Source organism: Suillus subaureus (genome assembly GCF_016647635.1).
Source record: "Suillus subaureus strain MN1 chromosome Unknown BJ212scaffold_6, whole genome shotgun sequence".
NCBI classification, from domain to species: Eukaryota; Fungi; Basidiomycota; class Agaricomycetes; order Boletales; family Suillaceae; genus Suillus; species Suillus subaureus.
In genome coordinates, this window is record NW_024538562.1 from 391,118 (window position 1) to 418,854 (window position 27,737).

The following is a 27,737-nucleotide window of genomic DNA, read 5'->3' on the forward strand; positions in this document are numbered from 1 at the left end:
GCGTTGGTGGGGTAGAGGTGATCAAGAGCCTGAAAGATAGCAATGTAGGGTTTGATGTCAAATCTATGTCGCCTTCGCGAATGAAGAACGTGGGCAAAGCATACGCATGATGGATAGCTAAAGATGATTGTAGGCTGACGATCTTCAAGGTGAGCCTGAGCAGTTGGCGCAAGCAGTTGCTGAAACGAGTATCTTACAGCCCGTGGATTTCACGATGCTCAAGCCACAGACACGCAGTTTCTTGAAAGAGTTATACATACAGCTGTTTATCGCTAGCCAGGTTACGTCACCGATGCTCAGCAACGACTCCGGCGACTATCTTCCCTGAGGAACCGTGGATCACTCGAAGAGATCTTCTTGAAAACGCCCAGGATCGAAAACCTGGGTCTTGGATTGGTGTTCTTCATGTCTAATACGTTCAAAGGAGAGGATGGGTTCTTGACTTGGGCTAGCTCGGTGGCAAAAGAGACGCTACAGACTGGAATGGAAGAATATAACAATGCTTGATTACGCAAATTTCGTAAATGCCGCACTAGAACATGCACTCCCGATGCTCCCGCCGAATGAAATAGTTGGGTGCTCTATACGAGAACTTCGGCGAGAATATCAGCATGTGGTTTCTTTACGAAATGTACGCCACATACTGGTACTGCAGGCCGGTTTCTTCGGTAATGAACTTTGATTGCAACTCCAATTCAGTAAAGTTACAAGCTGGGGTGATTAAAGGGCCCTTATTCAGTTTCAAAGCCAAGTGACATAATGCATACGCACATGTAATTAAAAAATGCCCGCCTGGATTCAAAAGCTTCGCGATACGCATCGGATAACCTTCTGCTGGAATCCTTCCATTCTCATCCTTCTCCATTAGCGCGATGGCATCGTATGTGCCTTTATCAAGGATAAGATCCCAAGCTCCATTCTGGTTAGCTTTCTGATCATCTGCGAGCAACGGTGGGTCCTCATGCAGGAAATCGCACACTCTAAACGTAATGGCCGTAAGATTCCGAGAATGCGCCACCGATTGAGCGAGCTGGACAGCTCCTTCACTATAATCAATTCCTAGGAGTCGATGTGCTGGATAACACGCCTCTCTACGCCCCTCCGCTAGCGCGAACAATAGTGCACCGTTCCCACTTCCAACTTCAAGGACTGACATATCAGGGTGTGGAGGGGCGTGTTGATTCGCCCACTTAACCATCTCATTCATCGCCTTTTTGCCGAACCTAGGCGCCAGAAATACGGATGCAATGGAAGTGGTGTTAATACGCACCATATTTCACCCTCGTCACCATTTTCACTGAAGTTCTCCAATTCTTCCTCGTAGACGTTATCCCAACTGATTATCGATGAGTGATGGGGCCCACAAGTTTGCACAGAAGTTGAACACGCCTACTGTTCTTTCGTACCGAGCTTTGAGGGCTCGAGTTCTGATGTGTCCATGACGTTTTTAGGACTGATTTTGGAACTGAAGCAAGTCGTTGACAACTATCACAGAATGAAAGGTGCTGCTTAGTAAGCCGGTCAGCATGCGGGTTGCATGCTGTCTCGAATTTTGATAAATATGTGAAGGAACTCTGAGAAGCAGAATCGGACGGCACGTAGTATAAGCGAGCCAGGACCAAAGGAATGAGTGATGATATTCATTATGATGGATATATTAAATGGGATAGGAATACAGAGTAGACTTGAGATATCTGAGTAATTCTCCTAGTTTAAGAGCATGGAAACGACTTACCGGTACCATAAGTAACCAACGAATGAGAATTGAAAGTTATCTCGACTTTCCATCTGTCTTGTCTAACAGGTCCTTAGCTTCGTTGATTTTACTCGCTATGTATGGCGAACCCCCACGGTCAGGGTGGTTTGCGAGCATGATGTGACGGTGGGCATCTTTCAACTTGTTGCGCAGTGTTATGCCATCTCTGCAAAAAGCACTGCCATCAGATACTAGGTGATAGATAGTGCTGAAAGTGCAAACTTTAGCCCAAGGATTGCAATAGCCTCCTTGCGATCCATTTTCGCTTTAAAACCACCCTTGACCCACTGGTCTGCTGCCCGCTTTCCAATAATACCATTGCGCAGAAGATGTCGACCAACGAGAGCAGCTGTGATAGCTCCAACACCGACAATTACAGGAGTTGTCATGAGAGGAAAAGAAGAGAGCAGGTGTGGCTGTGCTAAATTTGGTCACTAATTGTGACACGATTACCCGGCCGCGTTTTCCTGAAATTGAATTGACTTATCACACTGCCTTCAATTGCTTACGCGCAAATTCAGCTCAATGTTGTTTGCAACTACAAGTTGGATACAAGACGCTGAAAGGCGATTGAAAGGCGTTGGATTTCAAGCAAAACTAGTTACTCTGGGATACTGGACACACAAAAGTACCCATTTATGCTTTGTTCTTCAAGCACAGCCTATGCGTGGTTCCCCTTCCCCCTTTCACCGCTGACTTGCTGTAAAACGCCGTTACCATTCATTGACAGTAGACGCTCATCCAGCAATAAATAGCTGTGACCTTGTATCACGTTCCTACATCCTCACTTTCAGCGCGTTGACTTCGTGCGCTTTCTCTCTCTATCTTTTGCGTCCATGACCCACACATTCTTCACTCTGCAACAGGATGTTTATAAGACTGATCATGGACCCATAACCGTTGAAGACGTCGACGAGAACAATGTTTCTTCTCTAGCCTTCCAGCGTCTTATCAACTCAGCTCCAGGCGCCTCCGTTGGTGTGGCGGCCACGTATCGCCCTGACTGTTCTCTGTCTTCTTTAGCATTTGCAACACCCAGCCGAGCGCTCGTCATCCACTTTTTTGCTGCGAATAAACAGAATCAGCAACAGCAGCAGCAGCAGAAGAAGAAGAAGGGCCAGGAACAACAACCTCCGGTTTCCCGAGGACGCATGCTCATGCAAGACCAAATTCTTTGTAACATTGGCATTAAACTTTATGGATACAGGATAGACAGAATCGCACTTGCACTCTTCCTAGACCTCTCGCTTCGTATCAATGGCGCAGTTGACATCCTGTCGGTGTCTACCAGTGATCGGCGCTCACTCCAGGCAATCATGAATGCCTTGGGCGGCGAGGTCTTACTCCAGAAGGACAACGTCAAAACCCTGTTCGCTCATAGAGAAGGGGACGCAGTATCCAAGGATGTGGCGCTCCAGGCTTGGGCAGCATGTCGCGCCGCCACACTTGATGACATGACGCTTAGATTTGCTGCTATATCTCGAATCGACACAGACACGATGCCAGATATAGTACGTAGTATTCGTCACGTCATAGACATCTCCTTCTAATTCATCATGTAGCATCTGAAAGCCCTCACCAAGATCTCTCGCGATGCTGAAATTTTGGAGTCTTTGAAGCCAACGAAAGTCGTCAACAATGTCAAAGCAGACTTCAACTCCAAGAAGGGCAATGTCAACCTCGAGTGCACTCGCTTCAGTACGCGTATCATGAGGTCTAAAACTCAAGTATGTGAATTCATGGGACGCCATGCCACCAACTTTAAACGTTTGCACTTATAGGTCATCCACATCGAAACACTGAACGGAGATCAGCGATCAACAATCACTGGTCGCGCAGGGCGAATAGACGGAAAACAGGCTCATATCAACGTCAAAGGCGCTGTAAATGCTTCGGGCAAGGTCCTCTCCGTGACCACCATCGGGAAAGAAGACTTGACGGCTGCTGAATCAGAAAGAGAAGTTGTAGTGCTAAAGGCGCTTCAGGGCACCATCACATTGACCGAACATCCATTCTTCTGTAGTATCTGGGCGCCGTCATTAAATGTCCCATGGCCGCCTCTGCATGCTCTTACCGCGTCATTCGTCTACTATCCTAACGGTCAATTGAACCCCTCGCAATATCATGCAGTGGAGCGAATTATTTCGCAAGCGGACGGGGAAGATCGTGTATTGCTTATTCAAGGTCCTCCTGGCACTGGCAAAACAACGGTCATAGCGGCCAGTGTCAACAGTATGATCAACACTGGCCCTATGGAGCGTACGATTTGGCTTGTGGCGCAGTCCAACGTTGCCGTCAAGAATATCGCAGAAAAGCTTGACAAGGTTGGCTTCCGTGATTTTAAGTTGCTTGTATCGAAAGATTTCCATTACGACTGGTATGTCGCGCCTTTCTCACCTCCCCGTCACACTGAGTTTGTGTCTCAGGCATGAACACCTCTACGAGAGACTGGAACATTGTTTTATACGATCCGACATGTTCGGTGGTGGGGCCGTGACCGTCAGCCGACTTTTGCTCGACACAAGAGTCATACTTTGTACATTGAGTATGCTGTCCAATCCTCGTATCGAAGAATTTACTCGTCAAGTTCCGGTTCAAACCGTAATATTTGACGAAGCAAGTCAAATCGAAGTGGGAGACTACCTGCCGCTGCTTCAGCGTTTCCAACACAGCCTCCAAAAAATGGTGTTCATCGGTGACGACAAGCAACGTGAGACCCGGGTAGTTATTCCATCGTTGACCTGTACTGACTAGGATATCAGTGGCACCATTCGGCCAAGATGACATTGGGCAGCTACGAAGTGTTTTTGAGTTCCCGCACCTTCGAAAGCGGGCACACTTTTTAAATACTCAGTGTAAGCTCGTATCTCGACTTCATCCTCGTTGTTTCAACTTTATTATCCAGACCGCATGCCACTCGTCATTGGGACCTTCATTTCCCGTCATGTATATGGTAACAAGTTGATGACCGTCCACGACATTGCTAGCAAAGCAGCATGTCGTTTCCTGGATATCAAAAGGGGGCAGGAGCAGAAATCGGGAAAGAGTTGGATAGTACGCTTCTCCTCTTTATACTCGTGGTATGCCTGCCTTACGTCTTTTGCATTAGAATCAGCAAGAAATATCTGTGGTTATCCACCTCGCCCGTATATACAACAAGCAGGGCAAGCAGTACAGGATCCTCACTCCATATGATGGCCAGAGGTCTACGATCGAACGTCAACTTGAATTAGCGAAGCTTCCGTGGGAAGACAAGTGCTTCAACGTGGACTCCTTCCAAGGCAAGTAGTTTCTTTGACATGCTGGAAGGATCTGGCTGACACTCGCTGCAGGAAACGAGGAAGACCACATAATCGTCTCTCTAGTCCGTACCCAAGGTGTAGGGTTCTTGAAGAACTCGCGCAGGACGAATGTCATGCTGACACGATGCAAGAAAAGCATGATCATTTGCACGAACCGTGATTTCGTGACGAAGGGTAAAGCAGTAAGCACGCTGGTCGGGCAGCTTGCTCTTACCATGGGCCCTGATTCCTGGTTGGACGGTCGTGATATAGTTAATGGCATCTTAAGGTGATTTGGACTATTTACATCGCACTTCTTGGCTGGGTTTTGGGACTTTCTTGTCACACCTTGCACTGCATTTTGTATTATATGGCAATTTGTGTATGTACATTCTGTAAGTCAGGGTATATAGAGACTCATTATATTGAATCGTATGCATACGGGAACTTGTACTTGGTGTGCGCATCGATGTTATAAACCATAGATACTCAACCATCCAGGAGGCCACCTGGTATTAAGGTCGGATACTGAGTACTGACCCCCCGAAATCTGTCACTGCTCTACAGCAATACACACTGACGACGAGAGTCACGTACTATGAAACGTCGGTGGGTGGTGTACTACTGCATAAACCCTCTATGGTAGAACCCCCCAACGCTTTGAAGGTGGACAGAGTCCGCCCGAACTTACTGATAGCTTGAACAACCACTGGTAGCGCTGCCACTGATCTGGGCGCCATTGACGGTGTTGGACTTGGGCATAACGTCATGATGTTGAGGGAGCTAGGCGTTATCGTATGTTTTTTACATTGCATGGTAATGTCAGTCACAATAAACAAACAGGCAGAACGTACAGTCAATAGACTACCACAAAGCACAAAGGAATTAACACGTCATAACGAACGTACTGAGGTATCATACCGTCACTCAATACAGAAGACGGCTATCCTCCTTCCTTTCGCCTTTGTTAGGGGGACAATGAGTAACAATCAGCATTCTGATTGATGGCAACCCCAAATAGCGCGCCTAGCAGTGTGACTTGGCGAGTCGTGGTCAGCAATACTTAGGCAATCGAGTCTGTGAAAAGAATCACAGCTGAATTTAGATTCTCCCATGGAGTTCCGGAGTCAGAAAAAGAGCTTGACCGGGCAAGAGTCTGGATGACACTTGGGGACTTAAAACGGCAAAGCGACAAAGACTGCGGAGAGATTGTGATACCTATAGACAATGGAAAGACTCGGAGGGCCGCTCAAAGAGCTGGGAACCACGAGGACCGCTTGGAAACTGCAGCTAGAGTCAGAACTCAGCAAGCGCCCGCCTAGTCATGAGGCTTCGGGCCCGGAGCCTCATTGCAGACCTTGAAATAGAGTCGCACTCCATCGTTACACATTGCCACTCACCACCATCATCATATCCAAAGCCATCATGTCCACAGCAACAAGACTACTCTACCAGAATGTCATGGGTGTCGACAGTGGAACGCTATCAGTCCACATTATACCTGAATCACACTTGAACGAAGAGGAAAATCAGTTGCGCAGTCTGTTAGAAAGGAACGAGGGACATGCCCTTGGCCTTGCTGGCGGATTTGCGCCCACTGGAGAGCTCGCGATGCTTGCAATCGCTGACACGTCCACGATTGTCATCATCGAATTCGAGTTGAGGAAGAGCAAGGGCAACGAACACGATGAACGCCCTGTCACACCCGCCAGTAAGGTAAATACTGCCGCTCGGGTGTTTTTGACACAGAACCTCCTCCGTCGCACCACCGGATTCTTATACGCATTCGACATCGCACCAATCGCCCTTGCTTTATCTCAGACACTTGATCTTCGGATCGCAAATGCGATCGATATGCAGAGCGCAGGACCGAAAACACGTGCCCCGCTCGCCACCGTTAAACAGGCCATTGGTGATCTTCATCATGTACACGATGGAAACATCAACAAAGTATTCTGCGATGATACCATCATCGATCATCCCCTCGTTACTAAGAATGGCACCAGTTCACTTGCACAACGTGCATGGATCGCACACTATATCTCGCAACTCCCAACCATGGACGATCGTCTCGCGCAAGTGCCTCCAGTGGACACCTTCCGACTCTCTGATGAGGTAGTTCACTGCTTTCTTGGTGAATGATGGCGCTGATTGTGATCACAGGCGTTGGAATTCCTTGCAAAGAGCTCGAAGGATTCATTCCAACTCGAGCAGAAGAAGCCGACCGAGGTCACGCGCCAGTTTGCCACTTCTATCGACCATAAGGACAACCACATCAATGCCCAAGCTGACAGATACCAGAACAAAATTCGCAAGGGCCAGCATCAGGCATGTCATTCGCGTATCCATGGCGTGCCTTATTTGACAGCTAATTTTCTCAGCGTGCATTCATTGATATCGGCGGGCGCAGCGGGCGGGGCTTCACTGTTGACGGTCAGGTTGCCAAGTCTAAGGGTCGCACCGCGAAACTCGCTACCACTAACAGTCTCAGTTTCGTTGGCAAGATCATCGGTTCGATTAAGATCATCGGTCGTGATGACCCTACGCAGGCTGAGATCCAGCGTGCTCAGAAGGTTCTAGAGATCCTCCAAGGTCTCATTAACCTCGAGCACGACAATCCGTGGGTTCAGTTGATATTCTTTTCGTCTCCCAGAGATAACTTCCAATGGCCCTCCGCCTGGACGGAGGAGGCGAACGATGCGGATGTTGTCAGATTCCGTGCCGACCGTGTCAGTCGCCCCCTCAATCCATCCCAGACGAAAGCTGTGAAGCGGATGCTCCAGCAGTCGAATGACGGGCGTCTTACTGTCATCCAGGGCCCCCCTGGAACCGGTAAGACCACTGTCATCGCCTCATTTGTTCAGACTGCCCTTGCCGGTGGACTCTCTGGCATCTGGCTCATTGCCCAATCCAATGTTGCCGTCAAGAATATTGCCGAGAAACTCGCTGACTTTGGCCTGACCAGTTGGAAGCTTCTAGTCTCAAAGGAATTTTTCGAATACTGGTCAGTCCTTTTGCTGGTGGTCTTTCCCCTTTAGGCAGACTGACATAATCTAGGCATGAACACCTCTATGCCAACATTCGGGCCAATATCATCATATCCGAGGACTTCTCTGCGCCAGGTTTTTTTAAGGAGCTCCAGACCACCCCGATTGTTCTATGTACCTTGTCTATGCTATCATCTTTCGCTCTTCAAAGGTTTGGAGGTTTTAAAGCTGCGCCACTCAGGACCCTCGTCATCGACGAAGCGTCCCAAATTGAGATTGGTGACTACATTCCTCTCTTCACCTCTCATACCTCCATTAGAAAGGTGTGCTTCATTGGTGATGATAAACAATGTAAGTATTTATGCTGCATGTCATCGCATGTTCTGACATCTTCAGTGCCACCCTATGGTCAGGATGATATCCAGGACCTGAAGAGCATCTTCGAGGTCAAGCATCTCAAGGACCACGCCATTTTTTTAAATACCCAATGTAAGTCCTTACCTTAATGTGCTCCTACCCCAAAATTTAACATTTTATTGTAGACAGGATGCCCCCTCAAATTGGAGGGTTCATATCTGAAGCTGTGTATGACGGCCAACTGGAGTCGAATCCGTCACACCCCGTCGCGAACGAGAGAATGGCTTGTCATTTTGTCAACATTCCCAGCCAGGAACAGCTACATGGAACTAGTTGGAAGGTAAACCACTTGAATTCAGTCACTCGCAGTTGATCAATGTCGTGCGCAGAACATTGGAGAATGCCAAACCATTCTGTGCATCGCTGGCATGTTGCAAGCAAAGAATAAGCAATTCCGCATCATCACCCCGTACGACGCTCAGCGGAGTTTGATTGAGGAGGGCTTAAAGCTCCAGGAGCTCGATTGGGAGGATAAGTGTTTCAACGTCGACTCGTTTCAAGGTTCGTTCTCGCAACATATATTTGTAACCATCATGTTTACGGTTTGTATGTGTAGGTAACGAGGAAGATTACATTGTGATCTCACTCGTGCGGTCCACGGCGCTCGGATTCCTCGCCGATTTGCGCCGGACTAATGTCATGCTTACTCGATGCAAGAAAGGCATGATCATTTGCACGAGCCAGAAATTTATGAAACGAGCAGGGTGTAACTCACTCGTAGGCAGCCTATTAGAGTATTACGAGCACGAGTGGATTGAGAAGGACGAGTTGGAGAGGATCGCGGTGTAGGTGGGCTCGCGAAGGTGCTAGTCGAATGGTCGTCATCGGACTTAAACAGGGCTTTGAGTGCTTTCGTGATGATAGTTAGTTGTACAATACTTTACTGTTGATCTGTAAAATAGCTTGCGCGGTTGGTTGTTCCTGGATCAAGGCATATTTTTTTTTCTTTTTCTCGCAGTAAAGAACGAATTTTCTTGTTTCAATTGCGTACGAGTGGTATGCGATAAGTAGGTATAGTTTAGTTTTGTGCGAATGAGAGTAGGGTAATCTAATGGAGTTTGGACGTCGTAATCACCAACACAAGTTGGACAGGTCTTGTGCGGCTACAAGGAGGGCGGTCGCTGATAACCGTTTCACGCATGTATAGAATTCTCGATCGAGCATCCAACAAGCTTCTATTGAACCGGCACGGGCGTTTGATCGCTTGCGATTATCTACAGTCAAGATCAAGTAATCTCCATCAGTGTCGGGGCTTCGCGTTCACGAGCCAAGGCACAAACCTTGATCAATGCCACCAGGCCTATAACCGTGCGTGCACCTGCGTGCCCACCGCTAATTTCTTCGTTCTGTCTTTCAACTGGAGCTCTCCAGCCTCGCAAATCACTCGTATATCCCGGAGCGCATCTGCGATGTACTGCTTGAACTCGTTCGTGGAGGTGAGCGGGGATGAGAATTTGGACTCAACGCAGAATTTGACGCAGTGAGGTGCTATGAGATCTGTGAGAGGACAGAGTATGAGCTTAGTTTAGTAGCGAGGGTGAGCGTGAAAGGAATCTCCAATTAAATTCGAAAGCGAACATCTTCGGTCGACCTGGTCAACTGATGGTGATGTCGGTGACAATAACAAATGCAGATGGGAAACCATTACAGATGAAAACTCCCTCACTGAGGTTCGACGATCCCGCAAAACAATTATAAAAGAAACGAGTTAAACTTACAATTAATCCCATAACCATCCTCCCAACCAGCTCCAAAGCCAGTGCCTCGGAATTGATCACCGGCGCTCAGGCCACTAGTACTGAGCTTCCACTCCTGAGAGCGAGAGAAAAGAGGGTCGGTGAAGAGGGGGTGCGTACGTTTTTGCGGGGGGCCGGTGGGACTTGAACTCGAGGGAAAGTCCGAGGAGGAGGAAGCAGGTGTGGACGCATCTAGAGGGAGTTCTTCGAGCATTAACTTCAGGCCTAATAAGTGCCTATCGATTCCACGACCCGTAGCAGCTTCTCTCGTGCGCCTTGCGTGGGTTTGGATGGCGTGTTGGAGGAGGGGGAAAAGTACGCGAGGCTGATTAGATTAGTGGATCAAAAAATATGAGTTTCCGTCGTCACTATAAAGGTATGAAACGAATTCACCTCCACTTCGTGCTGGCCCCCCTCTGCCACATACTCAGCTCCACGTCCCCATTCCTTGGCAGCTTGAACAAAGTCTAATCCCTCCACACTTGCACTCCTCACGCATTCTGTACGGCCAGCATTGAACATTCGCGTAAGGGCTGTTTCATAGGTCGCTGTGAGGAATCCGCGGGAGCGGTACCAGGCAAGTTGAAGCGCAAGTTGGATATAGGCGTCTGGCGGAAGGAGTGCTAATAATGAAATGTTTAATGACCTTTGCAACAAAAGAAAGAAGGGTACAGGAGAGGGGAGAAATATTGAGCTTCATGGGTATGAGTTTCGGATGTTCACCATAACATTTAAAAAAATAAAGAAGAGACAAAACGCCACAGAATCTACAAGGAGTCGCAAACTCACCAACATTACTTATCCATTCTGCTCCATATTCCCCGAATTCCAAAACCCCTGCCTCTGAGTCATTGATCGAGGCCTGAGCCCGTCCTTCCGCTTCTCTTATTTGAGTTTCGATCCGCTCGTCGGTCACCCAGTCCAAACGGGACCACCCTTTGCCACCATCACTCACACGAGCCTCCTCTAAAGTAAGAGGGCGTGGAACAGGCTCTGAGAATGCAGAAGAGTCGATACCAGCAATGACACCATAATCAAAGACAATGCTGGGCACTAAAGCATCGACAGGTGCATGTTCACCCATTGCGCCAGCACGGGTATTGCGCTCTAATGATAGGGTAAGGCTTTTATCGAAGAATCTGTTCCGAGCTCGGGGAGGGGAGCGGGTGTTGTGAAGGTGTGCGTGGATTTCTGCCCCAGAGTCCAATGCTGGGATGCTTGCGTGAGATGATTGGGAAGAACTTGGTAAGGTAGCGGTTGGGTAATGCGATGGCATGGCAGTGTAATGGTCGAGAGAAAGAGCCATTATAGATTCGTTGATAGCGCGGAAGGTCGAGGCATTTGTAGGTGAAAGGGAAAGCAAGTGTTGATAATTCTATGGGAGTGATGTCGGTTAGTAAGGGGACGAGCAAGAAAATAAGAATCGAAAGACACACTGACCTCTGCCCAACGGTCTCTATCATCCGAAGTCAAGACACCGACTGGCACGGCGCTTTCCCCGGAATCTATTCTCTTAATTACGTCCAGTACTACCGCACGTATTCGATCCTCCATGGTCTGTACAGGCAACGGTGTCCGATCATCATCACAGACCCTTACAGTATACACAAAATCATACAACATGAGCATGATATCCTGGGCATGCTCGGATGCCGGATTCCTGGTTGCAAGTACATCCGCTCCAGCTCTTGGTAAGCGACATGTGTTGAACATCTTCTCCGTATTAGTTAGGAGCCAGACACCGGTACGGGTTGTGTCAGGGTCTGGATGCTGGTTAACCATGCGGGCGCGCCAGTCTAGAATGCGATGCAATATGCACGCGGCACGGCGCACCTGCCATGGTTCAATACCTGATCTAGTGTCACCGCGCAAGATCGACTCGGGTATGGAGGGATCATTAATGAACGTAAGCCACCAGTTGGAATTGATGAGGAGCGGGGCACGCCATGAGAGGTAGGCATGGTTCGTCCAAATATTATCGTCTAGCCAGTTATGTGGCGACCGAGCGTCCAATTCTGCAGGTGCGGTTGGTTGAATTAATTTTTGTCGGATTAACAGAAGGACATACCATGGAGCTTATGTTGGCAAAGGCGGCCAATACCTTTCTCAAAGTCATCTGCCCATTGAACACGTTTTTCGTAGCTCGCTTCAAAAAGAGAGTGACCGCGTGCCTCATCTTCGCGCAAAAAAGGCTGAATAGACTGCAAGTAGCGGTCCAGCGTCTTGCGGAGGTCTGGTACGGGCAAACGCGGCAACTTTGCCATGGTGCTCAGCCCAGCACACCTCAACGAGAGGATGAACGAGGAACTTTGGTATAGCCTCGGGCGGTATCGGAGTGTTATGCGGCCGCCTACTAGTAACGTTGACCTTGAGATCATGCCAGTCGCGGTGAGCAAAGGACACACGTGACTTAAATTATAAAATGGTGTGAACACGCGCGACGTGACGCGCCTTTGTGTTAAGCCTGAGTTTTAGCTTCGATGGTTGAACCCGCTGCACCTGCAAACATCGTTAAATGGGTCAACGAACAGTATCCACGTCCAGCTCTAGATCCAGTAAATTCTAATTAATAGTTTGCATTTATGATATTTATTCACCCGCAGGTTTGGCTTCGTGACTGTTGCTCATGGATCGCGCACTCCTACTCCCTTTCTCCAACTGACTTTCCACAATTTAGTTCCCATGTAACTTCTCAATTTTTTCAGTCCAGCCTCGCAGACTCCACCCTGCCAAACACTGGTCTCCCACAAAATATCCATACCATCAAAAGGGCTCGTCTTACAGGCCTTCCATGCCTCGTAGAGATTCGTGCCATCAGCGACATTGGTAATAGTGCGTTCAGCTTGATGAACGTGAGGCAAAATCGTATGGATCGAGCGGACTTGGCTGGCCTTGCTAGAGAGGATGAAGAGGATGCGGAAGAGGATGAAGGACCAGTCCCAAAGTATCCGAGAGGCATGCTGCGTCTTGAGTTAAGCGATGGTTTCACAACTGTTGAAGCTGTAGAATATCGTTCTATACCACAGCTTGAACTTGGCGTCACTCCGCTGGGGTACAAGGTACGTATTGGTCAGTCGCTTTGTGTCGTTTTGATAGAGTCCGGCTGTTAGATCCTCTTGAAAGACGTACAGATTCGCAGAGGCATTATCTTCCTTGAACCCCAGACGATCGAGCTGAAAGGACATCAAACAGAGGACCATGAGGTAATGCAAGATGAAATATTTCTGCGCAGCTTGAGACGGAGGCTTGGGTGAGTTCCATTCATTTAAATAATCATCAAACTAACTAATACTCCTTAGACAAGCCGACCCAGAACCCAATCCACAACCACCTGGTGAAGCAGAGGCGCCCCCGCTCCTCAGAGTTCCATCTCCTCCTGTTGCTAACGGACCGTCTGTTGGTAATCCACCCGAAAGTTCAATATCGACCAATGCTGCACCTCCAGCAGTTCGATCGAAGCCCTCATCTACTGCAGCACCAAAACCAAGCTTAGCACGAGCAGCCTCGAAGTCAAGCTCTATCCCCGCTTCCACCTCGTCTACCCTTGTCGCATCTTCCAAACCAACCTCTTCGCTCAAGCCTCCCTCTGCTCCAGGTAATCTTGCGTCGACCACCTCGCCATACTTTTCTACGTCTTCTACGCTGTCAACCTCAATCCCTTCGTCATCGACCTCCGGCACTAATCCACAGGATAACCCCTCTGCCCCCCTGGCAAGGGCTCGGATCCTCTCCCCCGCACCACGGGATGCCATGTGGAGCTTGGATGACGAGGAATTCGAGGCTTTCATAACTGAGTCCGGATCAGCGCCTATCTCACCTTCAAAGCCCATCTCCAAACTGCCCTCAAAGCGAAATGTTCCATCTGCAAAACCTGCGTCACCACCCCGTCCCCCATCCCCACCATCAGATTACGATTTAGATTTGATGGACCTAGACATCGATGAAGAACTCCTTGCGCAAGCGGATAAAATAGAGGCAGAAGCATTAGCGACTGTTTCTAAACCACCAGGCACGAGAGGCTCAGGTTCTAATACACGAGACATGCGTCAAATGAATGCTTCGCAGGCGAAAGGTTCACGCTATCAAGGTATTCAAGGGATGACAACTGCTCTGCAGATGGCGTCTGGCTCATCTCGACCGTCCGCAGTTTCAACCGTTAGCACAACGACATCACATCCCCGAATCGGTCCTACATCGGCCCAACGCCGGCCAGCAAACTCCACCCAGTGTGGGGTACCGAGCCCTGCTTCCGTTCGACGTCAACATGTTCCGTCTACCTTGCGGGAAAATGTCATTGACGTCGAGTCGGACGATAGCATGTATGTGGACGATTCAGATGATGGAAAAGAGAATGTTCCAACACGGACGCGAACACGGACGCGGGCGGTAGTCGATGAGGATATAATTGAGATTTCTGATTGAGAATATTTTGATTAATGTTGCAAATTCTTTGTATGTGATGTTCTTTGGTCAATTATATCACCACTCGATTTCAAGTGTTAGGAGAGCTATTTCATAGACACCCGATGTTGGCTTCTTGTACAACTAGGTTCGGAAGGAGATGCAGGGGTTACAGAGGTCGAGGCGAGTATTGTCTCCCGCACCTTGGATGCGTCCCGTTGTTATACTTTTTTTTAATTTAAAAAATCAAATTTATTGCCGTTCGGGGTTGGAGACCGCTGTTATACTTATCTACAGTCACTGACCACCTCATCATCAAGTGTCGTACATCGAAAACTGGAATTTCCATAAACTCTGTCTCTACCTTGACAGTCCCCTTCTCAAAAACCTCTCCATCCCACATAGATGACCAAGTCTCGGGAGAATGAGAAAACGTCTGATACTCGGCACCTGATAAATTGGCAGTCACGGTGCCCTTTTCGCGAGATCCGGTGTCAAAGCCGCAAATTACAGAACCTGGCTGAGCAGATAAAAGGCCCGCGAGAGCCCTGGCAACGTGCAATTGTTTCTCCTCGTTGAAGAGGTGGAAGAATGTAATAGCGTTTATTGCGCTAATGCGACCATGAAGGGAGTTGAGGGTTTTCAGCGAGGACAAATCAATGGCTGGCGCCGGAGAGATGTCGTCTGACGGCGCTGCTATAGAAAGAAATTCTGGATCGAAGACATCTCCAGGAAGGAGGCATCCCGGATAAGAAGCTGGTGTCGTTTTGAAAAGTTCGTGGCTTAGTTGAAGAAACTCTGTAAACACACATCGTCAGCAAGAATGGTTATTCACAGGAAAACTGTATTACCGCTGACGATATCCGACGCAATAACGTTTTTGGCAGGGAACCCATCCGCCGCAGCCTTTCTGGCGTCAACACCGACTAGAATGGAGTCAGAAGATTATTCAAGACAAGTACATAATGATTTGACGTACAACAACAACCGATGTCGAGTAACACTGCATCGGGGCGCTCGCGACCAAGCTGGAGGATGTGTTCATACACAGGAAAATTTGATAAGTTTAACCTGAAAAATGTTCAATTTCCGTGTGACGTGCAGATCTACTGAAAACATACCGAAGGAAGTTGAATACATGAATACAAGGATATGGCGCAACCTGTCAGTGGCAGATGGTTATTAGACTTACTACGAAGTCCTCTGGGAATGACTTGCCTTGTATGCTTTCGCCTGAACTTCTAGGATATGCCTTTTCAAGTCTTCATCATCATCAATACCAGTTTGTGTCTTGAAGAACGCAGCTTGTGCGGGAGACAGGTTGTAGAAGCTAGTGTCTACTGTTGGGACTGACGCGGTGCGAACTGTTACGTCGCCCAACGTCATCATGGAGTCCTCGTGCATAGAAGCGCCTTCCATCTTGAGGGGCTACAATTTGTCCTGAGGCAGCATTCCGCGTCCTTTTTAACGCGAACGACTCTTCCCTGAAGCGTCTACAGATATCAATAAGATAATCGTTGCCGAATCGGTTGCTGTATTGTTCACCTGATTCAGCTAGTGAAGCTATGTGAAGCTAGCATCCCCGATTCCAGCGGGCTTTGTCGGACGTAAAAAAATTCCTATCGCTATATAACAAGACGTGCGAGCATCTGTTCATCTCTTGTGGCAGTGGTAGCCCAAGATATGATGTGAAAATGGAAGCGTGAGCGGCGTGACCCATTCATAATATCTGACACAGAACCAAAGAGATAACTCACACGACGAAGCAATGTCCACTATTAGTCGAGCACTGCCCCTGATAGTGAACGCATGCCAGAACAAAGAACTAGCTTCACGGTGAAGTGACCCTGACTAAAATGTTTAAGTACTAGTGCTATCGGCAGGATCGTTGGTTTGCTCACCGTACCGGTTCATGCAGGAGATGGCATCGGTGGCCTGGATCAGGTCAAGTTGTGCCAGGGTTACATTCGTCCTCGACATCGCGGCATCCACTGAAGACATCAATATTGTTAGTGCCTGGCTGAAAAGCAGAGGTGGTATCTATAGCCTTGTTTGTCAAATGGATAAGCAGAAACCAGTATGCATAACAAATTAACGCTTTTGGACACACATCTCGGCAACATAAAAGCATCTACTTGTGGTGTAGTGGCTCTCTCGCATTTTAATTTGTCGGAGGCTATGAGTTACAAGAGGGTAATCTGTGTGCCAGAACATACGCGGGTGAACGGTAGGGCATTGAAGTTTCCCTAGTACTACTTGATCCACCTGCATCTTGGATGGACCCACGGAGACCCAGATCCTTGGATGATGTCCTACAACAACTGTGTTTCAGATCTTCATTCAAGGAACTGAGTTTTCTTCTTCATATTATGTTTGAGTGGTGGTCATGAATCAATTAGGGTTCCACGGGACTACGGGCAGGTCTTGGATAATGATGAGTCATGGTTCATGAAAACACTTCTGACCGAAAAAAACGTACCTTCCGAGAGAGATCTTGAGGACTGACGAACGAGAAATGAACTCGATAAAAAGTTTTGACACTAGTCGGTGTCAGTGAATTCCACTTGAGGTCCAAAATGTCATTGACGTCAAATGAGAATTAGACAATGACGTGGATATGGACAACTCGGACGACGGGAATGAGACAACTGGAGATATTTTCTAATCGAGAGATTATGCATTCTGCAATAATGATCAAACGACAGTGCGAGATCAAATTATTTGTGCGCGGCGAGATTGAACGATGAACGAATTAAATTAATTGACTGGCTGAAGGTCCGCTTAAGTAAGCCTGTGCAGGACCGCAGTTTGGACGAACATGTATACTGACCCTCAAGTCTAGATTATTAACAATCTCCTCTAGCATTAATATTGTACATGCACTTCCTTAATTCGACTGCGATGTTTGTGTCTACAATCTCACCACTGACCACTCCATCATGAGGAATTGCACCTCGTGAATCGCAACTTCCACTAACTCTGTTTCTACCTTTACACTTCCCTTCTCGAATACCTCTCCATCCCACAAAGATGACCAAGTTTGAGGAGAATGAGCGAACAACCCATGCTCGGAGCCCGATATATTCGCAATTACCATACCTTTTTCGAGAGTTCCGACCTGATAACCGCAAATAACGGACCCTGGCTGCGCAGATAACAGACCTGCGAGAGCCCTGGCAAGATGCACTTGTTTTTCCTCAGTGAAGAGGTGGAAAAGCCTTGTAGCGTTGATTGCGCTTATGCAGCCATGAAGGGGATTAAGGGATTCCAACGAGGATAAATCGATAGCTGGGGTCGAAGAAATGTCGTTCGGCTGTGCAGCTATGGAAAGAAATTCTGGATCAAAGACATCTCCTGGAAGGAGGCATCCCGGGTAAGAAGTTGGTGTCGTTCTGAAAAGTTCGTGGCTCAGCTCGAGGAATTCTGTATATGCACCCATCCGAGTCGTTAGCAAGAATGGTTCACAGACGAAATGAATTACCGTTGCTGATATCTGAAGCAATGATATTTTTCGCAGGAAAACCATCCGCCGCAGCCTTTCTGGCATCAACCCCGACTAAAATGGAGGCAAGCTAAACCAACAAAGTAGATTATTATTTGACGTACAACAACAGCCAAGGTCGAGTAACACGGCATCGGGGCGCTCGCGACCAAGCTTGAGGATGTGTTCATACACAAGGTAACTTGATATGTTTAAGCTGAACATGGTTCCCTTGTTATGGGTCGACTGCATAGATTTAGTACAACTTCACGTACCGAAGAAAGACAAATCCGTGAATACAAGGATATGGTGCAACCTTTCAAAGGCAGAGGGTTATTCAACTTGTGGTGAGATCCTCTGCAGGTAACTCACCTTGTATGCTTTCGCCTGCACCTCCAGGATATGCCTCTTCAAGTCTTCGTCGTCGTCGATGCCGATTTGCGCCTTGAAGAACGCAGCTTCTTCGGAAGACAAACTGTAAAGGCTGGTATCTACTATTGGTATTGATGCGGTCTGAAATGCTACGTCGGCCAACAACGTCGTAGAGTCATCGTGTACAGCAGCACCCTCCATCGTGATGGGATGTAAATTGTGCAACCGCAGCAAATATCCTGCATCCTTTAAAAAGGTGACTCGGACTGACCCCGGCATTCAGAAAATGACCTTTAATATTATGCTAAGTCCTTCAGATCTGGTACGAAGTGTTGTATAATGGAACGGATGAATACAGATGACTTGCAGTACGAGTCGGTACTCCATTGATTGGATCGTATTCTTATCAGTCCCTGAACTACGCATATGTGACACGCCACTTCTGAAGCTAAGACTCAGGCGATGGAAGTGATATCCATAGTCAATCGATTGCTGCCATGGTGATCAAGTGCGTGCCAGAACAAGGTAATAGCGATTAGCAATACACGGAAATCACCTTGGCTAAAACTTTTGAGTACCAGTGTTATGTATCAGCAGGATAGTTGGCTTGCTCATCGGATGATGATGGCTGTGGCCACTCAAGTTGAGCGGGGACGCTGTCCTCATATGGTTCTCGTCCAAGTCAGTCCGTGCCTGTGCTACACTCGTTCTCGACATCGTGCTATGCGCTGAAGATGTGATCATAGTGCCTCCCTGAAAAGCAGAGGCGATTTCTGCAGCCTTTTCTTCAAGTGGAAGTTTACCGTGCAGCACTCTGTTGTATACATGTCTGCGTCTCATACTGGAAACATCTCTTTATGCTGTCGTAGATCTGTGGTGCATTGCAATCTGTCACAGAAACCACAAGTTACAAGACAGAACGGGGGTAGTCTGTTCAAACGCGCGGGGGTGAACGAGGTTCGATGACAGGACATTGAGATTTCCCTACTACGTGAGTGAGTCACGTACTACCTGATACACCTGTTTCTTAAAAGATCTTGAATCCGAACGATGTTCAAGTTAGGACATAATTCGGATTCAAGATCTTTCAAGATATCGTGAATGCAACTGGTACTCGGTTCAGAAAGAATTCGGATTTTCTTCTTTGTGTTATTGATGAATAACAACCATAAACCGACATGGGTTCCAAGGGACCTACGGGCAGCTAATTAGATGATGAATCATGAAGGCATTTGTGAGTAAAAGACAGTGTACATACCAGCGCACGACAAGTGAGGGTGACACGGAGAGCCAGATCAGTTGTCCTTATGAAGGGCCTTACTAAGCTATTTATGAGATCGCGAACAGGCTCTAACCAAAACGCAATGAACACACCACCAGCGTTTTCAGTGCCGGTATGTCTTCGCCTTCTGCTCGCAGTTCTACCTCTTCCAGGTCAAGATCTCCTCAAACATGACCATCAACTTAGCTCTCCATTGACCTCATACCTTCGCTGTATGTGTCAAAGTATTGCTATAACCAAGTCATTCTATTGCTAATACATATCGATACCAGTGAATGAGGGCCTCTGGCTCCTCGATAATAATATCAACCCATACATTGGAGGAGCTTTTCACCATGTATGTCACTCTAGTAGATTAAGTGTCTTGGGGTGACCATCTGCGCCATAGTCGCCTCTCCTACTCTCCTTATTTTCAACCATAGTACCTCCACTCCCAATTATATGGGCTGTGTCTGATGGAATGGGAGCATGGGCACTTCTCCGCATATGGCGCGCACGCCAGGGTTTATCATCTCAAAATGGTACGAGGTCCAATGTAGAAAACCTCATCGTAAGCGTGTACGTTCCATCAGCATACTTCGAATATGCACCTAACGCACTGCACAGCTACTTGCTGAATCCCTACCTCCTCCTTCCATCACTTGCGCTATCGACATCCACATTCGAAAATACCTTCACCCTCCTTGCTCTCATGTTTGCATCTGAAGGTACGTCCCAACGCCTCCGTCCAAGCTGGCTCACTCGCATTCCCTAATTCCAGGAAAAGTATCTTCTGCTCTCCTCGCTATCGCATTTGCAGTTCACCTCACCCCCTCCTCTATCTTTCTACTTCTCCCAATTCTCATGGTGCTCGTCTCTTCTCCTGTGTCTCACCTCGCTTCCCCGCATCCTTTCCATGGTAGCCTCAGGCGTATACCGTTCCTCTTTGGTGAGTTCACGCTATACTGGCTCGTCCTTGTAGGCGCAGCATGCATCATTACGGGTGGAAACTGGAGTTGGGTCAGGGCATCATGGGGCGCAAGGTAAGTCGACTTCCAATTCCTGAGAGATGGTCTATAAACACGGCATCCCAGCCTCACACTACCAGATCTAACGCCTAACCCCAGTCTTTGGTGGTACTTCTTCACAGAGATGTTCGACCATTTCAGACCATTCTTCCTCATGGTCTTCTCTGTGCGTTCTCGTTGTCTTCATGCACGCATGTCATCTAACCACATAGTTAGGTTCACCTTGTCATATACATATTACCTATCTGCGTAAAATTTCAGTAAGAGATTCTTAATAATATACGTGCTAGTTGTTATAGGTTCTGACACACTCTATCTGTAGACATGATCCCCTCTACGCCACGTTCCTCCTCGTAGGCGTCTTGGGGATATTCAAAGCGTACTTAACTCTCGCGGACCCAGGCTTGTTCCTAAGCATGATATCCATCTTCCCTGAAGTACATGGCTGTAAGTCCCCTTCCCTCCCACAACCCTACCCTATCTTGTACTCACTTTACCCACACTCTTCCAGACCTCCGACATCCCATCATCACCACACTCCTCCACCTACACGCTGCGCTCCTCCTCCCGCTGCAACATGTACTCTGGGTGAGCGAGGGTCGTGGGAACGCGAATTTTTATTATGCTGCGAGTCTTGTTATGGGTATGGCGGGTGGTGCAGGGCTTGTGGATGCATGTTGGGCTGGGATGCGGATTGCTGTGGGAGATGCGAAAGTATGGGCTGAGGAAAAGGTAGATGGTGAGAAGGGGAAGGTGGTGTGGTGGGAGGTGGTACAACAGTGAGGCTATTGTTCCCGTACCACCAGAACATAGTAGACGAGGAAACACTGTGTCGGGAATTCAAGCCGAAGAAGATAGTTGGAAAGACCATGGTGACATGCAATGTCATGGCCGCCATAATCTGGTGTCTCGGAGGTAAAGGCTACCACGAAGAAGAGGGAGAAGAAAGCATCCATGCATACATTGCCTGAGTAGCTTGCATCAGGAAGCGTGCAGACAGTAGATGAATACTACAAACAAGATAGTCGAATCTAATACGATTGAAGTCTATCCTGAGCGATTGTAATATATACCCAGATGGGGGAATCGGTGATGACTGTTTGGGTCACTCCTGCTCAGCCAAACAACTTCTCTTTGGTGTCTCTTTTCTTGCGTTTTTTGTGTACATCACCCAACCTATGGCTTACTATTGTGGCAGGGAAGCCAAAATACCTGCAAGCGATCTCGCGAACTTGAACCAGAGTCCAGACAGTCGTGGGCGATAGTTTATGCGAACGGGATGTACCTCAACTAGTACAGTGCCAGTGAGGCGCCTGAACAGCAGAATGCGCAGTACGGTTTCAGCTCTATATATACAAACCGAAAACATCACTGATGACTCAAAGATTTCGCTACTTACACCCTTAATATTGGAGATGTGACTCTCAATCACTGATGATAGAATGATATAAAATTACAAATGCAGAATGCGAAACTATGTCTAGACCCCAAATTCTTTCAATTCCTCTCAGTCCGACTCGAAAGCCACACTGTTACCTCATCAATCAGTGCACGGGTATTGGCGTGCAACTTCCAGACGCATCGGTGCACTCTCGCAGAACGTCGGTTGGATAGGACGCATGCCAGATCTTCCGAGTCACCGACAAATTCCACCGCGTTCTCAATCTCAGGCCAACCTTCCAGAAGCCAACACATATTGTCTTGTAGACACGCCAACTTCGTTTCCCCGATGATGCCAGAAAAACCCTAACACTTGAGATATCTGAGAGCGTCATCAACCCAGTCTTGGCTGTTCCACCAGGGAACATTGTGTATGACGTCAACTCTTGGGAGAATTATCTCCATTTTGGCGAGCTCTGTCCTAGCTCACGCTTCCAACGGAATGACTTCCACGTAAGTCCTCCGAGTTTTCGAGGGGCTGGCTGATTCTGATGTCGATGGCGTAGTTCGTTTGGTTTCCTACAAGCTGATAGGTGTTCCCTATGCCAGGACTTGTTTCGACGTAGATCGCCCAGTGGAGGGGATAGGGCTGTAGGGGCTCTTTCTCGCCTCGCCAAAACTGGACAACTTCGACGTCATAGAGTTTAGGTGGGACTGTTTCGATTTCAGGGGATATCTATGGGACTCGATAAGTCGCAGTTCGTTAGGTTTGAGAAAGTATGCGCACCGAGGATTCAGACGACGTATCGAGCACGGATGAGAGAGCATGAGGTTTGAGTCCATAGATGTCCTATTTTATACCCAAGCCCATGGGACTCGGTAAGTCGTAGTTCGCTAGATTTAAGACGGTGTGCTCACCAAAGATTCAGACGACATATTGAGCAAGGATATGAGAGTATGAGGTTTGAGTCCATGGATGACCTGTTTTATACTCAAGCCCTTGTGGATTTTTGCTTTGTGAGTGTGGATGCACCACTTGTTCAATGACCTGTGGACATTGCATTTCCAATTGGGCCACAGCACAACAACCGCTTCAGATGCAGGTGGATGGCCCTGATCTCCATTAGGCTAAGTGTAACTAGGCTGCAAGTCCACGCCCTGTGTTGGCTGAGTCCGCTCATTATCATACGGATTCAAGGTTGCACCGAAATCGGCGTGTTGCATGCTCGCACGTGAGTAGGGTGGGCTTCTGAGATTATAGCTCAGTAATGCCTTTTTATAATGATATAGTTGTATTTCGTCAGTCACTTGAGACCAACGTCGCTTGTGCAAGTTTCACTTCCGTGCTTGGACGTCATGGGTTTGTGCGCCATTTCACACCATCTAGATTCCAGACCTGCTGTTGCCAAAGCATGTCCGAGTTGAACGTTGACCATGTGCACCTAACGTCATTTTGAGCGTACATTCCAATTGTGCAGCATTTTTATGTGCGTACTTAAATTACCCGGTCAAAGCACAAGCTCCTCGCAATTACTATTAATCGCACTTAAACATCCAGTGGTTTCCATTTGTACACGTGACGGCGGAGTTTGTCTACTCTTGTAATGGTTACTTATTCGGCAGCAGCTACCAGATCATTATGCAAGTCATCTTAGCCATGCGAATGCACAGGGGTTTCTGGATGTCAAACCGTGCTTTTCAGTGCGGTACCTACACAGATGTTTCTTTTACAACGTGGATGGCAGCAGTCCCAGATATCATATGACGGCGCGCTTCCTTTGCCAAATCATCATGATCATGCAGCTGACACTCGTTGATCAAGAGACAATGTGTTAATCCTTAAATTATGTGACTATTGCACAGCCTCTCATACCCGCGAGGCCAAGAAATAGATGACGGGACTTCGCTGGAAATCGACCCGTCAACCACAGCATACTTATACTTTTCTTCTTGACTATTTTATATATTTATCCCGTTCATCGTCGCTCTAGGCTAGCCTAATGTCAACGGTGCATCGTGATGGCGTCACTTCAGACTGAAGTTCCAGATTACCGTGAGGCTCAGATATATCAATATCACGACAAAACACTGCAGCTGTGCGCTGATGATGATAAATTATATTCGGCAAGCTTACAACAGGGCGGACAACAATGCGTCGTAAATATGTCAGTCATATTTTACGCAGTCATGTGTTACTCAAATGTAAAGTGTTCAACTCGAATGCTCCAGCAAGGTGAAATTTGTTCACCATGACGACCGAGCACTCAGCAGCGAACTACTTGCTAGTACGTGTCGTGTCGTCAACCGCACCACCCATGTGCGAAAGCATAAACACGACTCACCTCTGTGTGTCACTGTCATTCAGACAAAACCTCCGCCCAGCCTACCATGCCGGTGAGTCACGGGGTTAGATGAAAGCTACTCATACTCACATGTCGGGAATGCATGTATAACCAGAGCAACAAACTTCCGAGTAGCAGTAAAATGTCGCTGATGCTGAAAGTTAAGCTTTCAGTATTTCACCTTTTGGTGTAACGGTTATGCGGGCGGCAGTCTGACCCAGTTACACACCTGCATTCTGATCGGGGACCAAAGAAATGCTCGACACGCCCGGCTGCACAGAAGAGCTAAAAGTTTGCAAATGACTCAACATGGGTGCTGGGCTGGTCGTTTGTCTGAGAAGGGTAGACACAGGATATTTCACGGAATCGCTGGCGTATAGGCACATCAACGACGTTATATATACCACAAAGGATTATCTTTATGATGCGCGCGAAGAATCTCATAAGGTCCAAGGAGAGAATAATTATCGAGCACAAGGCGCTCTAAGTGTGTCGCAAGTTGATTAAGCTTGGCGAGACGACCTCCGTGTTCTTACCTGACGCTATGGACTCCGATATCGTAGATCCACCATCTCTGCATCTCGATGCCCTGCGTAATCACGACCTCCTTTGATCTATAAAGGGAGATGACTTTATGTGTGTGGCGGTTCACCTACCACTCATTAAAGCTATGTATTCATGTGTAAATCCTGCTCCATGTTCTCGTCATGGAATGCCTCTTGTTGCGAGTCCAATGTACCATGTGTATCCAGTTCTAACTCGAGAAGTATTGTGGTATACTCCTGTGCTATTCGTGCAGAGCGTTGTCGAGAGCTTCTCGTCTTCCTTAATTAATACCACCACCGTGACCAAGCTGACAAGAGGAGATACATGGGAATGAGTTCTGCAGCGGCTTGTAGTGGAAATTTCAAATGTGAGGTATTCAGAGCTGGAAGTGGGGCTTGAAGCCAACATTAATGATTGGCAGTGGTGAACAACACTAGTAGTTATTACCAGGCGTTGCCATTGGCCAGGAGGAAGCGGGCGGAAAAGTTCAAAGCGCCCCGCACCGTCCGACACTAATTTGACTATCCGGAACGCGGCCATTGCTGATTTGGATGCTTTGTAATGGTCCCAATATACACGTGATTGGCAAGATAATAATAAATAAATTTAAAATGTCCTGGTATACAAGGGACTTGACCACTCGTCTGAGTCCGTCATGAGAAACTGTACCTCGTGAAGCGGAACCTTCACTAAACCCGTTTCTACCTTGCCCTTCTCGAATACTTCCCCGTTTCACAAAGATCGCATCGATGGTGACCAAGTCCGGTGAGAATGAGTGATGCTCGCATCCCACGATATTGACAGTTACTGATGCCTGCTTCGGGAGTCCCGAGCTGATCGCCACAAATCACGGAGCCTCGCTGTACAGATAAAATACCTGTAAGAGCCCTGGCAAGATGCGGTTATTTCTCCTTGTTGAAGAGATGGAAAAGTCTAGTTATCTGCAACCTTATTTACCAAGTGGATATGCGAAGTTTACTTGTGCTTGTGCTTCCTTTTGCAACTATGCGTGATGAATTGTCGGTTTCGAGCACACGCGTGCGTAAGTACGGTCAGCTACAGGAAGCATGTCCTTGTGGTATAGCAGATCTCTTACATTTGCAGAAACTATAGGTTACAAGGAAAGACAGGTGTTAATCTAAACGCTCGAACCCACGCGGGTGAACTAGATTCAACGGCAGGGCACCGGGGTTTCCCAAGGGAGCGTAGGTCGTTCAGGGAATCATCCAAGGATCTGGGCCTTTGTCTTTTTCTTCTTCTTTGTGGTATTGTTGAATGACCGCCACGAATCAACACGGGTTTCACGGGATTCTATGAGGGGGTGATAGACGATGATTCATTGAGTGTGACTATGACCAAAGAAGTCACAAAACGCACCTTCCCATGTTTTATCCTCCTCCGCTTTACGTTTCCTTGTAGCAATTTCTTCCTCCTTTTTCCGAGCTTCTAGTCCCTCATTCGCAAGGTTCATCTTGATTGCTCTGCAAGAATACCGAATGATCAGGATCACAATACAGTTCAACAGTAAATATGAGCATCTCACTTCCTGCGTCTAACCTCTTCCTCAATTAACAAGTCTTTCACCTTCGCTCGCAACTGCACCTTGAAGGACGGGACTAGTCCTCGAAGTTTCGGATCATCGTCCTGCGTGCTCGTAGAGAAACCGTGACTACGGAGGAGCTGTAGGCGTGCCTCTGCAATTGTGGCGTCAAGAGCCTCGCGTTTGGCAGTGTCGGATAGCTCGGATTCAGCCTGGGTCAAGAGTGAGAATTTGGATCCACATGTATACGACAAACCAAATGATATACGAGGAAAGTTAATATTGAGACTTCCGTTGAAGTGAGTGTTGAGTAACGGAAGATGATGCAGAAATGAACTCAACAAAAAAATTAAAAGCATTGGGAGGTGTCATGAAAGGGAGAAAAACGCACCTTCTTGAGAAGGTCGAATGCATCTGGAGCACGAGCGTGGGGGGTCTTGTCAGGATGGATGACTTGTTACGGAACAACGTACGCATGCACAAAATCGATCAAACATGAAGTGAAGCCGAGTTCCAGGTCAAGCAGAATCACCAGACGAACAACCATGATTACGAAGGCGCAAAACCGTCAGCTTTGTTCTATGAATTAGAGGACGGGTGAAGCGAGATCGCTCACAGAGAGACAACTGTCGATATCTGCGCTTGATTCCTTCGGGCTTTGAAGACTCATCTATGTCGAGAATATCATATGGGCTAGGTCATAATGCTAAATGACTGATCAAACGCAAGATGTAGCTACGTACTTGAGCTTGAACGCCTTGAGAATCCGCTCGACCTCAAGCTCTCGCTGGAAGGCAGATGCTTCCCGGGAGAGCAGCTGCTCTATATCAGTATCGCTTTGTTGAAGTGGGTGTCTTCGAACTAGAAGGTGTTGATGTTCCTGTCGACATGTCGCTTGTCGTCGTCGTCGTCGTGGGCGTTACCAATTTGAAGTATGGTTCAAGGTTTCCTCACAGAGAAGTCACGTGCTTGTCACTTGAAGGTAAGCGGAAATATCTTCAAGCTCGCCATTAATGACGGCCGCGATGTCCTTCAAGCTGTGTGTACCTTTATTGAAGGCAGGCCGTGCACCTCAGTTGGTGAGCGTGTTTTCAGACTAATGATCTTTGTCGCGCTCAACTTTTCAAAGACTGCTCATTACTACCCGGACGCATTCCTTCGATGCCGTTCATTGAACCGCTCATTGCATACTCTCAATAGCATTCATTT

General features: G+C 47.8%; 14 protein-coding genes across 14 annotated transcripts; 7 read left to right on the plus strand and 7 right to left on the minus strand.

The window, feature by feature from the left end:
- Positions 1–507: 507 nt before the first annotated feature.
- BJ212DRAFT_1445194 (S-adenosyl-L-methionine-dependent methyltransferase) lies at positions 508–1,440 on the minus strand (the record flags this gene model as incomplete). The annotated part of the gene is made up of 5 exons (XM_041338069.1): positions 508–592; positions 645–711; positions 772–1,223; positions 1,271–1,336; positions 1,394–1,440. The coding sequence occupies 5 exons, from the start codon at positions 1,438–1,440 to the stop codon at positions 508–510; spliced, it is 717 nt and encodes a 238-aa protein (XP_041196405.1).
- A 113-nt stretch (positions 1,441–1,553) lies between these two features.
- On the minus strand, positions 1,554–2,177 carry BJ212DRAFT_1332819 (uncharacterized protein). Its single transcript, XM_041334820.1, has 3 exons — positions 1,979–2,177; positions 1,736–1,922; positions 1,554–1,684 (listed from the first exon to the last, which is right to left on the minus strand). Exons 1-2 carry the CDS (start codon positions 2,143–2,145, stop codon positions 1,772–1,774), a joined length of 318 nt encoding a protein of 105 aa, XP_041196406.1. The 5' UTR covers positions 2,146–2,177; the 3' UTR covers positions 1,554–1,684; positions 1,736–1,771.
- Positions 2,178–2,589: 412 nt separating this feature from the next.
- On the plus strand, positions 2,590–5,330 carry BJ212DRAFT_1264888 (P-loop containing nucleoside triphosphate hydrolase protein; the record flags this gene model as incomplete). Its single annotated transcript, XM_041330448.1, has 7 exons — positions 2,590–3,267; positions 3,319–3,483; positions 3,538–4,133; positions 4,183–4,466; positions 4,662–4,810; positions 4,866–5,041; positions 5,066–5,330. Coding segments are annotated over 7 exons (2,313 nt in total), but the record flags the coding sequence as incomplete, so codon positions are not given.
- Positions 5,331–6,286: 956 nt separating this feature from the next.
- Positions 6,287–8,763, plus strand: BJ212DRAFT_913867 (uncharacterized protein). Its single transcript, XM_041344334.1, has 7 exons — positions 6,287–6,753; positions 6,859–7,152; positions 7,201–7,365; positions 7,419–8,041; positions 8,095–8,375; positions 8,421–8,513; positions 8,571–8,763. Coding segments are annotated over exons 1-7 (1,749 nt in total). The 5' UTR covers positions 6,287–6,462; the 3' UTR covers positions 8,573–8,763.
- Positions 8,427–8,900, plus strand: BJ212DRAFT_1332840 (uncharacterized protein). The gene has a single exon (XM_041334821.1). It carries the CDS (start codon positions 8,572–8,574, stop codon positions 8,752–8,754), a length of 183 nt encoding a protein of 60 aa, XP_041196409.1. The 5' UTR covers positions 8,427–8,571; the 3' UTR covers positions 8,755–8,900.
- BJ212DRAFT_1332842 (AAA domain-containing protein) lies at positions 8,699–9,282 on the plus strand. The gene is made up of 2 exons (XM_041334822.1): positions 8,699–8,942; positions 8,998–9,282. The coding sequence occupies exons 1-2, from the start codon at positions 8,810–8,812 to the stop codon at positions 9,228–9,230; spliced, it is 366 nt and encodes a 121-aa protein (XP_041196410.1). The 5' UTR covers positions 8,699–8,809; the 3' UTR covers positions 9,231–9,282.
- A 114-nt stretch (positions 9,283–9,396) lies between these two features.
- Positions 9,397–12,633, minus strand: BJ212DRAFT_913891 (acyltransferase ChoActase/COT/CPT). Its single transcript, XM_041344335.1, has 7 exons — positions 12,246–12,633; positions 11,618–12,192; positions 10,967–11,552; positions 10,571–10,800; positions 10,160–10,502; positions 9,722–9,938; positions 9,397–9,655 (listed from the first exon to the last, which is right to left on the minus strand). The coding sequence occupies exons 1-6, from the start codon at positions 12,553–12,555 to the stop codon at positions 9,742–9,744; spliced, it is 2,241 nt and encodes a 746-aa protein (XP_041196411.1). The 5' UTR covers positions 12,556–12,633; the 3' UTR covers positions 9,397–9,655; positions 9,722–9,741.
- Positions 12,634–12,657: 24 nt separating this feature from the next.
- BJ212DRAFT_1264815 (uncharacterized protein) lies at positions 12,658–13,431 on the plus strand (the record flags this gene model as incomplete). Its single annotated transcript, XM_041330440.1, has 3 exons — positions 12,658–12,732; positions 12,781–13,236; positions 13,288–13,431. The coding sequence occupies 3 exons, from the start codon at positions 12,658–12,660 to the stop codon at positions 13,429–13,431; spliced, it is 675 nt and encodes a 224-aa protein (XP_041196412.1).
- A 336-nt stretch (positions 13,432–13,767) lies between these two features.
- BJ212DRAFT_1332853 (uncharacterized protein) lies at positions 13,768–14,841 on the plus strand. Its single transcript, XM_041334823.1, has one exon. It carries the CDS (start codon positions 13,928–13,930, stop codon positions 14,597–14,599), a length of 672 nt encoding a protein of 223 aa, XP_041196413.1. The 5' UTR covers positions 13,768–13,927; the 3' UTR covers positions 14,600–14,841.
- BJ212DRAFT_914119 (uncharacterized protein) lies at positions 14,692–16,235 on the minus strand. Its single transcript, XM_041344336.1, has 5 exons — positions 15,797–16,235; positions 15,700–15,740; positions 15,558–15,649; positions 15,430–15,504; positions 14,692–15,376 (listed from the first exon to the last, which is right to left on the minus strand). Exons 1-5 carry the CDS (start codon positions 15,995–15,997, stop codon positions 14,817–14,819), a joined length of 969 nt encoding a protein of 322 aa, XP_041196414.1. The 5' UTR covers positions 15,998–16,235; the 3' UTR covers positions 14,692–14,816.
- A 1,254-nt stretch (positions 16,236–17,489) lies between these two features.
- On the minus strand, positions 17,490–18,632 carry BJ212DRAFT_1445202 (uncharacterized protein; the record flags this gene model as incomplete). The annotated part of the gene is made up of 5 exons (XM_041338070.1): positions 17,490–18,001; positions 18,060–18,134; positions 18,185–18,276; positions 18,335–18,375; positions 18,432–18,632. 5 exons carry the CDS (start codon positions 18,630–18,632, stop codon positions 17,490–17,492), a joined length of 921 nt encoding a protein of 306 aa, XP_041196415.1.
- A 1,163-nt stretch (positions 18,633–19,795) lies between these two features.
- Positions 19,796–21,832, plus strand: BJ212DRAFT_1456988 (GPI transamidase subunit PIG-U; the record flags this gene model as incomplete). Its single annotated transcript, XM_041338873.1, has 9 exons — positions 19,796–19,925; positions 19,986–20,050; positions 20,102–20,271; positions 20,320–20,420; positions 20,474–20,735; positions 20,787–20,886; positions 20,937–20,980; positions 21,043–21,167; positions 21,232–21,832. The coding sequence occupies 9 exons, from the start codon at positions 19,796–19,798 to the stop codon at positions 21,501–21,503; spliced, it is 1,269 nt and encodes a 422-aa protein (XP_041196416.1). The 3' UTR covers positions 21,504–21,832.
- Position 21,833: 1 nt separating this feature from the next.
- Positions 21,834–23,036, minus strand: BJ212DRAFT_1585691 (uncharacterized protein; the record flags this gene model as incomplete). Its single annotated transcript, XM_041342370.1, has 4 exons — positions 21,834–22,466; positions 22,591–22,836; positions 22,888–22,950; positions 23,019–23,036. The coding sequence occupies 4 exons, from the start codon at positions 23,034–23,036 to the stop codon at positions 22,218–22,220; spliced, it is 576 nt and encodes a 191-aa protein (XP_041196417.1). The 3' UTR covers positions 21,834–22,217.
- Positions 23,037–25,996: 2,960 nt separating this feature from the next.
- On the minus strand, positions 25,997–27,513 carry BJ212DRAFT_1574925 (DnaJ-domain-containing protein). Its single transcript, XM_041342123.1, has 7 exons — positions 27,391–27,513; positions 27,272–27,350; positions 27,145–27,221; positions 26,920–26,981; positions 26,532–26,740; positions 26,366–26,469; positions 25,997–26,299 (listed from the first exon to the last, which is right to left on the minus strand). The coding sequence occupies exons 1-7, from the start codon at positions 27,416–27,418 to the stop codon at positions 26,211–26,213; spliced, it is 648 nt and encodes a 215-aa protein (XP_041196418.1). The 5' UTR covers positions 27,419–27,513; the 3' UTR covers positions 25,997–26,210.
- Positions 27,514–27,737: the final 224 nt, after the last annotated feature.

What these genes read in the sequence shown, in the direction of transcription:
- BJ212DRAFT_913891 (XM_041344335.1), bottom strand. Translation starts at nt 12,555, where the DNA reads ATGATCTCAAGGTCAACGTTACTAGTAGGCGGCCGCATAACACTCCGA. An exon ending in GGGGCCAGCACGAAGTGGAG is followed by an intron (nt 10,503 to 10,570) that starts GTGAATTCGTTT and finishes TAATCTAATCAG; the next exon opens with CCTCGCGTACTTTTCCCCCT. An exon ending in GGATGGTTATGGGATTAATT is followed by an intron (nt 9,939 to 10,159) that starts GTAAGTTTAACT and finishes GTCCTCTCACAG; the next exon opens with ATCTCATAGCACCTCACTGC.
- BJ212DRAFT_1332853 (XM_041334823.1), top strand. Translation starts at nt 13,928, where the DNA reads ATGTGGAGCTTGGATGACGAGGAATTCGAGGCTTTCATAACTGAGTCC.
- BJ212DRAFT_913867 (XM_041344334.1), top strand. Translation starts at nt 6,463, where the DNA reads ATGTCCACAGCAACAAGACTACTCTACCAGAATGTCATGGGTGTCGAC. An exon ending in TTCGCAAGGGCCAGCATCAG is followed by an intron (nt 7,366 to 7,418) that starts GCATGTCATTCG and finishes TAATTTTCTCAG; the next exon opens with CGTGCATTCATTGATATCGG. An exon ending in AAGGAATTTTTCGAATACTG is followed by an intron (nt 8,042 to 8,094) that starts GTCAGTCCTTTT and finishes GACATAATCTAG; the next exon opens with GCATGAACACCTCTATGCCA.
- BJ212DRAFT_1332819 (XM_041334820.1), bottom strand. Translation starts at nt 2,145, where the DNA reads ATGACAACTCCTGTAATTGTCGGTGTTGGAGCTATCACAGCTGCTCTC. An exon ending in ATTGCAATCCTTGGGCTAAA is followed by an intron (nt 1,923 to 1,978) that starts GTTTGCACTTTC and finishes TGCTTTTTGCAG; the next exon opens with AGATGGCATAACACTGCGCA.
- BJ212DRAFT_914119 (XM_041344336.1), bottom strand. Translation starts at nt 15,997, where the DNA reads ATGGAAGGCGCTTCTATGCACGAGGACTCCATGATGACGTTGGGCGAC. An exon ending in CATGTATTCAACTTCCTTCG is followed by an intron (nt 15,650 to 15,699) that starts GTATGTTTTCAG and finishes AACATTTTTCAG; the next exon opens with GTTAAACTTATCAAATTTTC. An exon ending in TGCGTCGGATATCGTCAGCG is followed by an intron (nt 15,377 to 15,429) that starts GTAATACAGTTT and finishes GTGTGTTTACAG; the next exon opens with AGTTTCTTCAACTAAGCCAC.
- BJ212DRAFT_1332840 (XM_041334821.1), top strand. Translation starts at nt 8,572, where the DNA reads ATGCCCCCTCAAATTGGAGGGTTCATATCTGAAGCTGTGTATGACGGC.
- BJ212DRAFT_1574925 (XM_041342123.1), bottom strand. Translation starts at nt 27,418, where the DNA reads ATGTCGACAGGAACATCAACACCTTCTA. An exon ending in CTCAAGGCGTTCAAGCTCAA is followed by an intron (nt 27,222 to 27,271) that starts GTACGTAGCTAC and finishes ATTATGACCTAG; the next exon opens with CCCATATGATATTCTCGACA. An exon ending in GAAGAGGTTAGACGCAGGAA is followed by an intron (nt 26,470 to 26,531) that starts GTGAGATGCTCA and finishes GTATTCTTGCAG; the next exon opens with AGCAATCAAGATGAACCTTG.
- BJ212DRAFT_1332842 (XM_041334822.1), top strand. Translation starts at nt 8,810, where the DNA reads ATGTTGCAAGCAAAGAATAAGCAATTCCGCATCATCACCCCGTACGAC. An exon ending in CAACGTCGACTCGTTTCAAG is followed by an intron (nt 8,943 to 8,997) that starts GTTCGTTCTCGC and finishes TTGTATGTGTAG; the next exon opens with GTAACGAGGAAGATTACATT.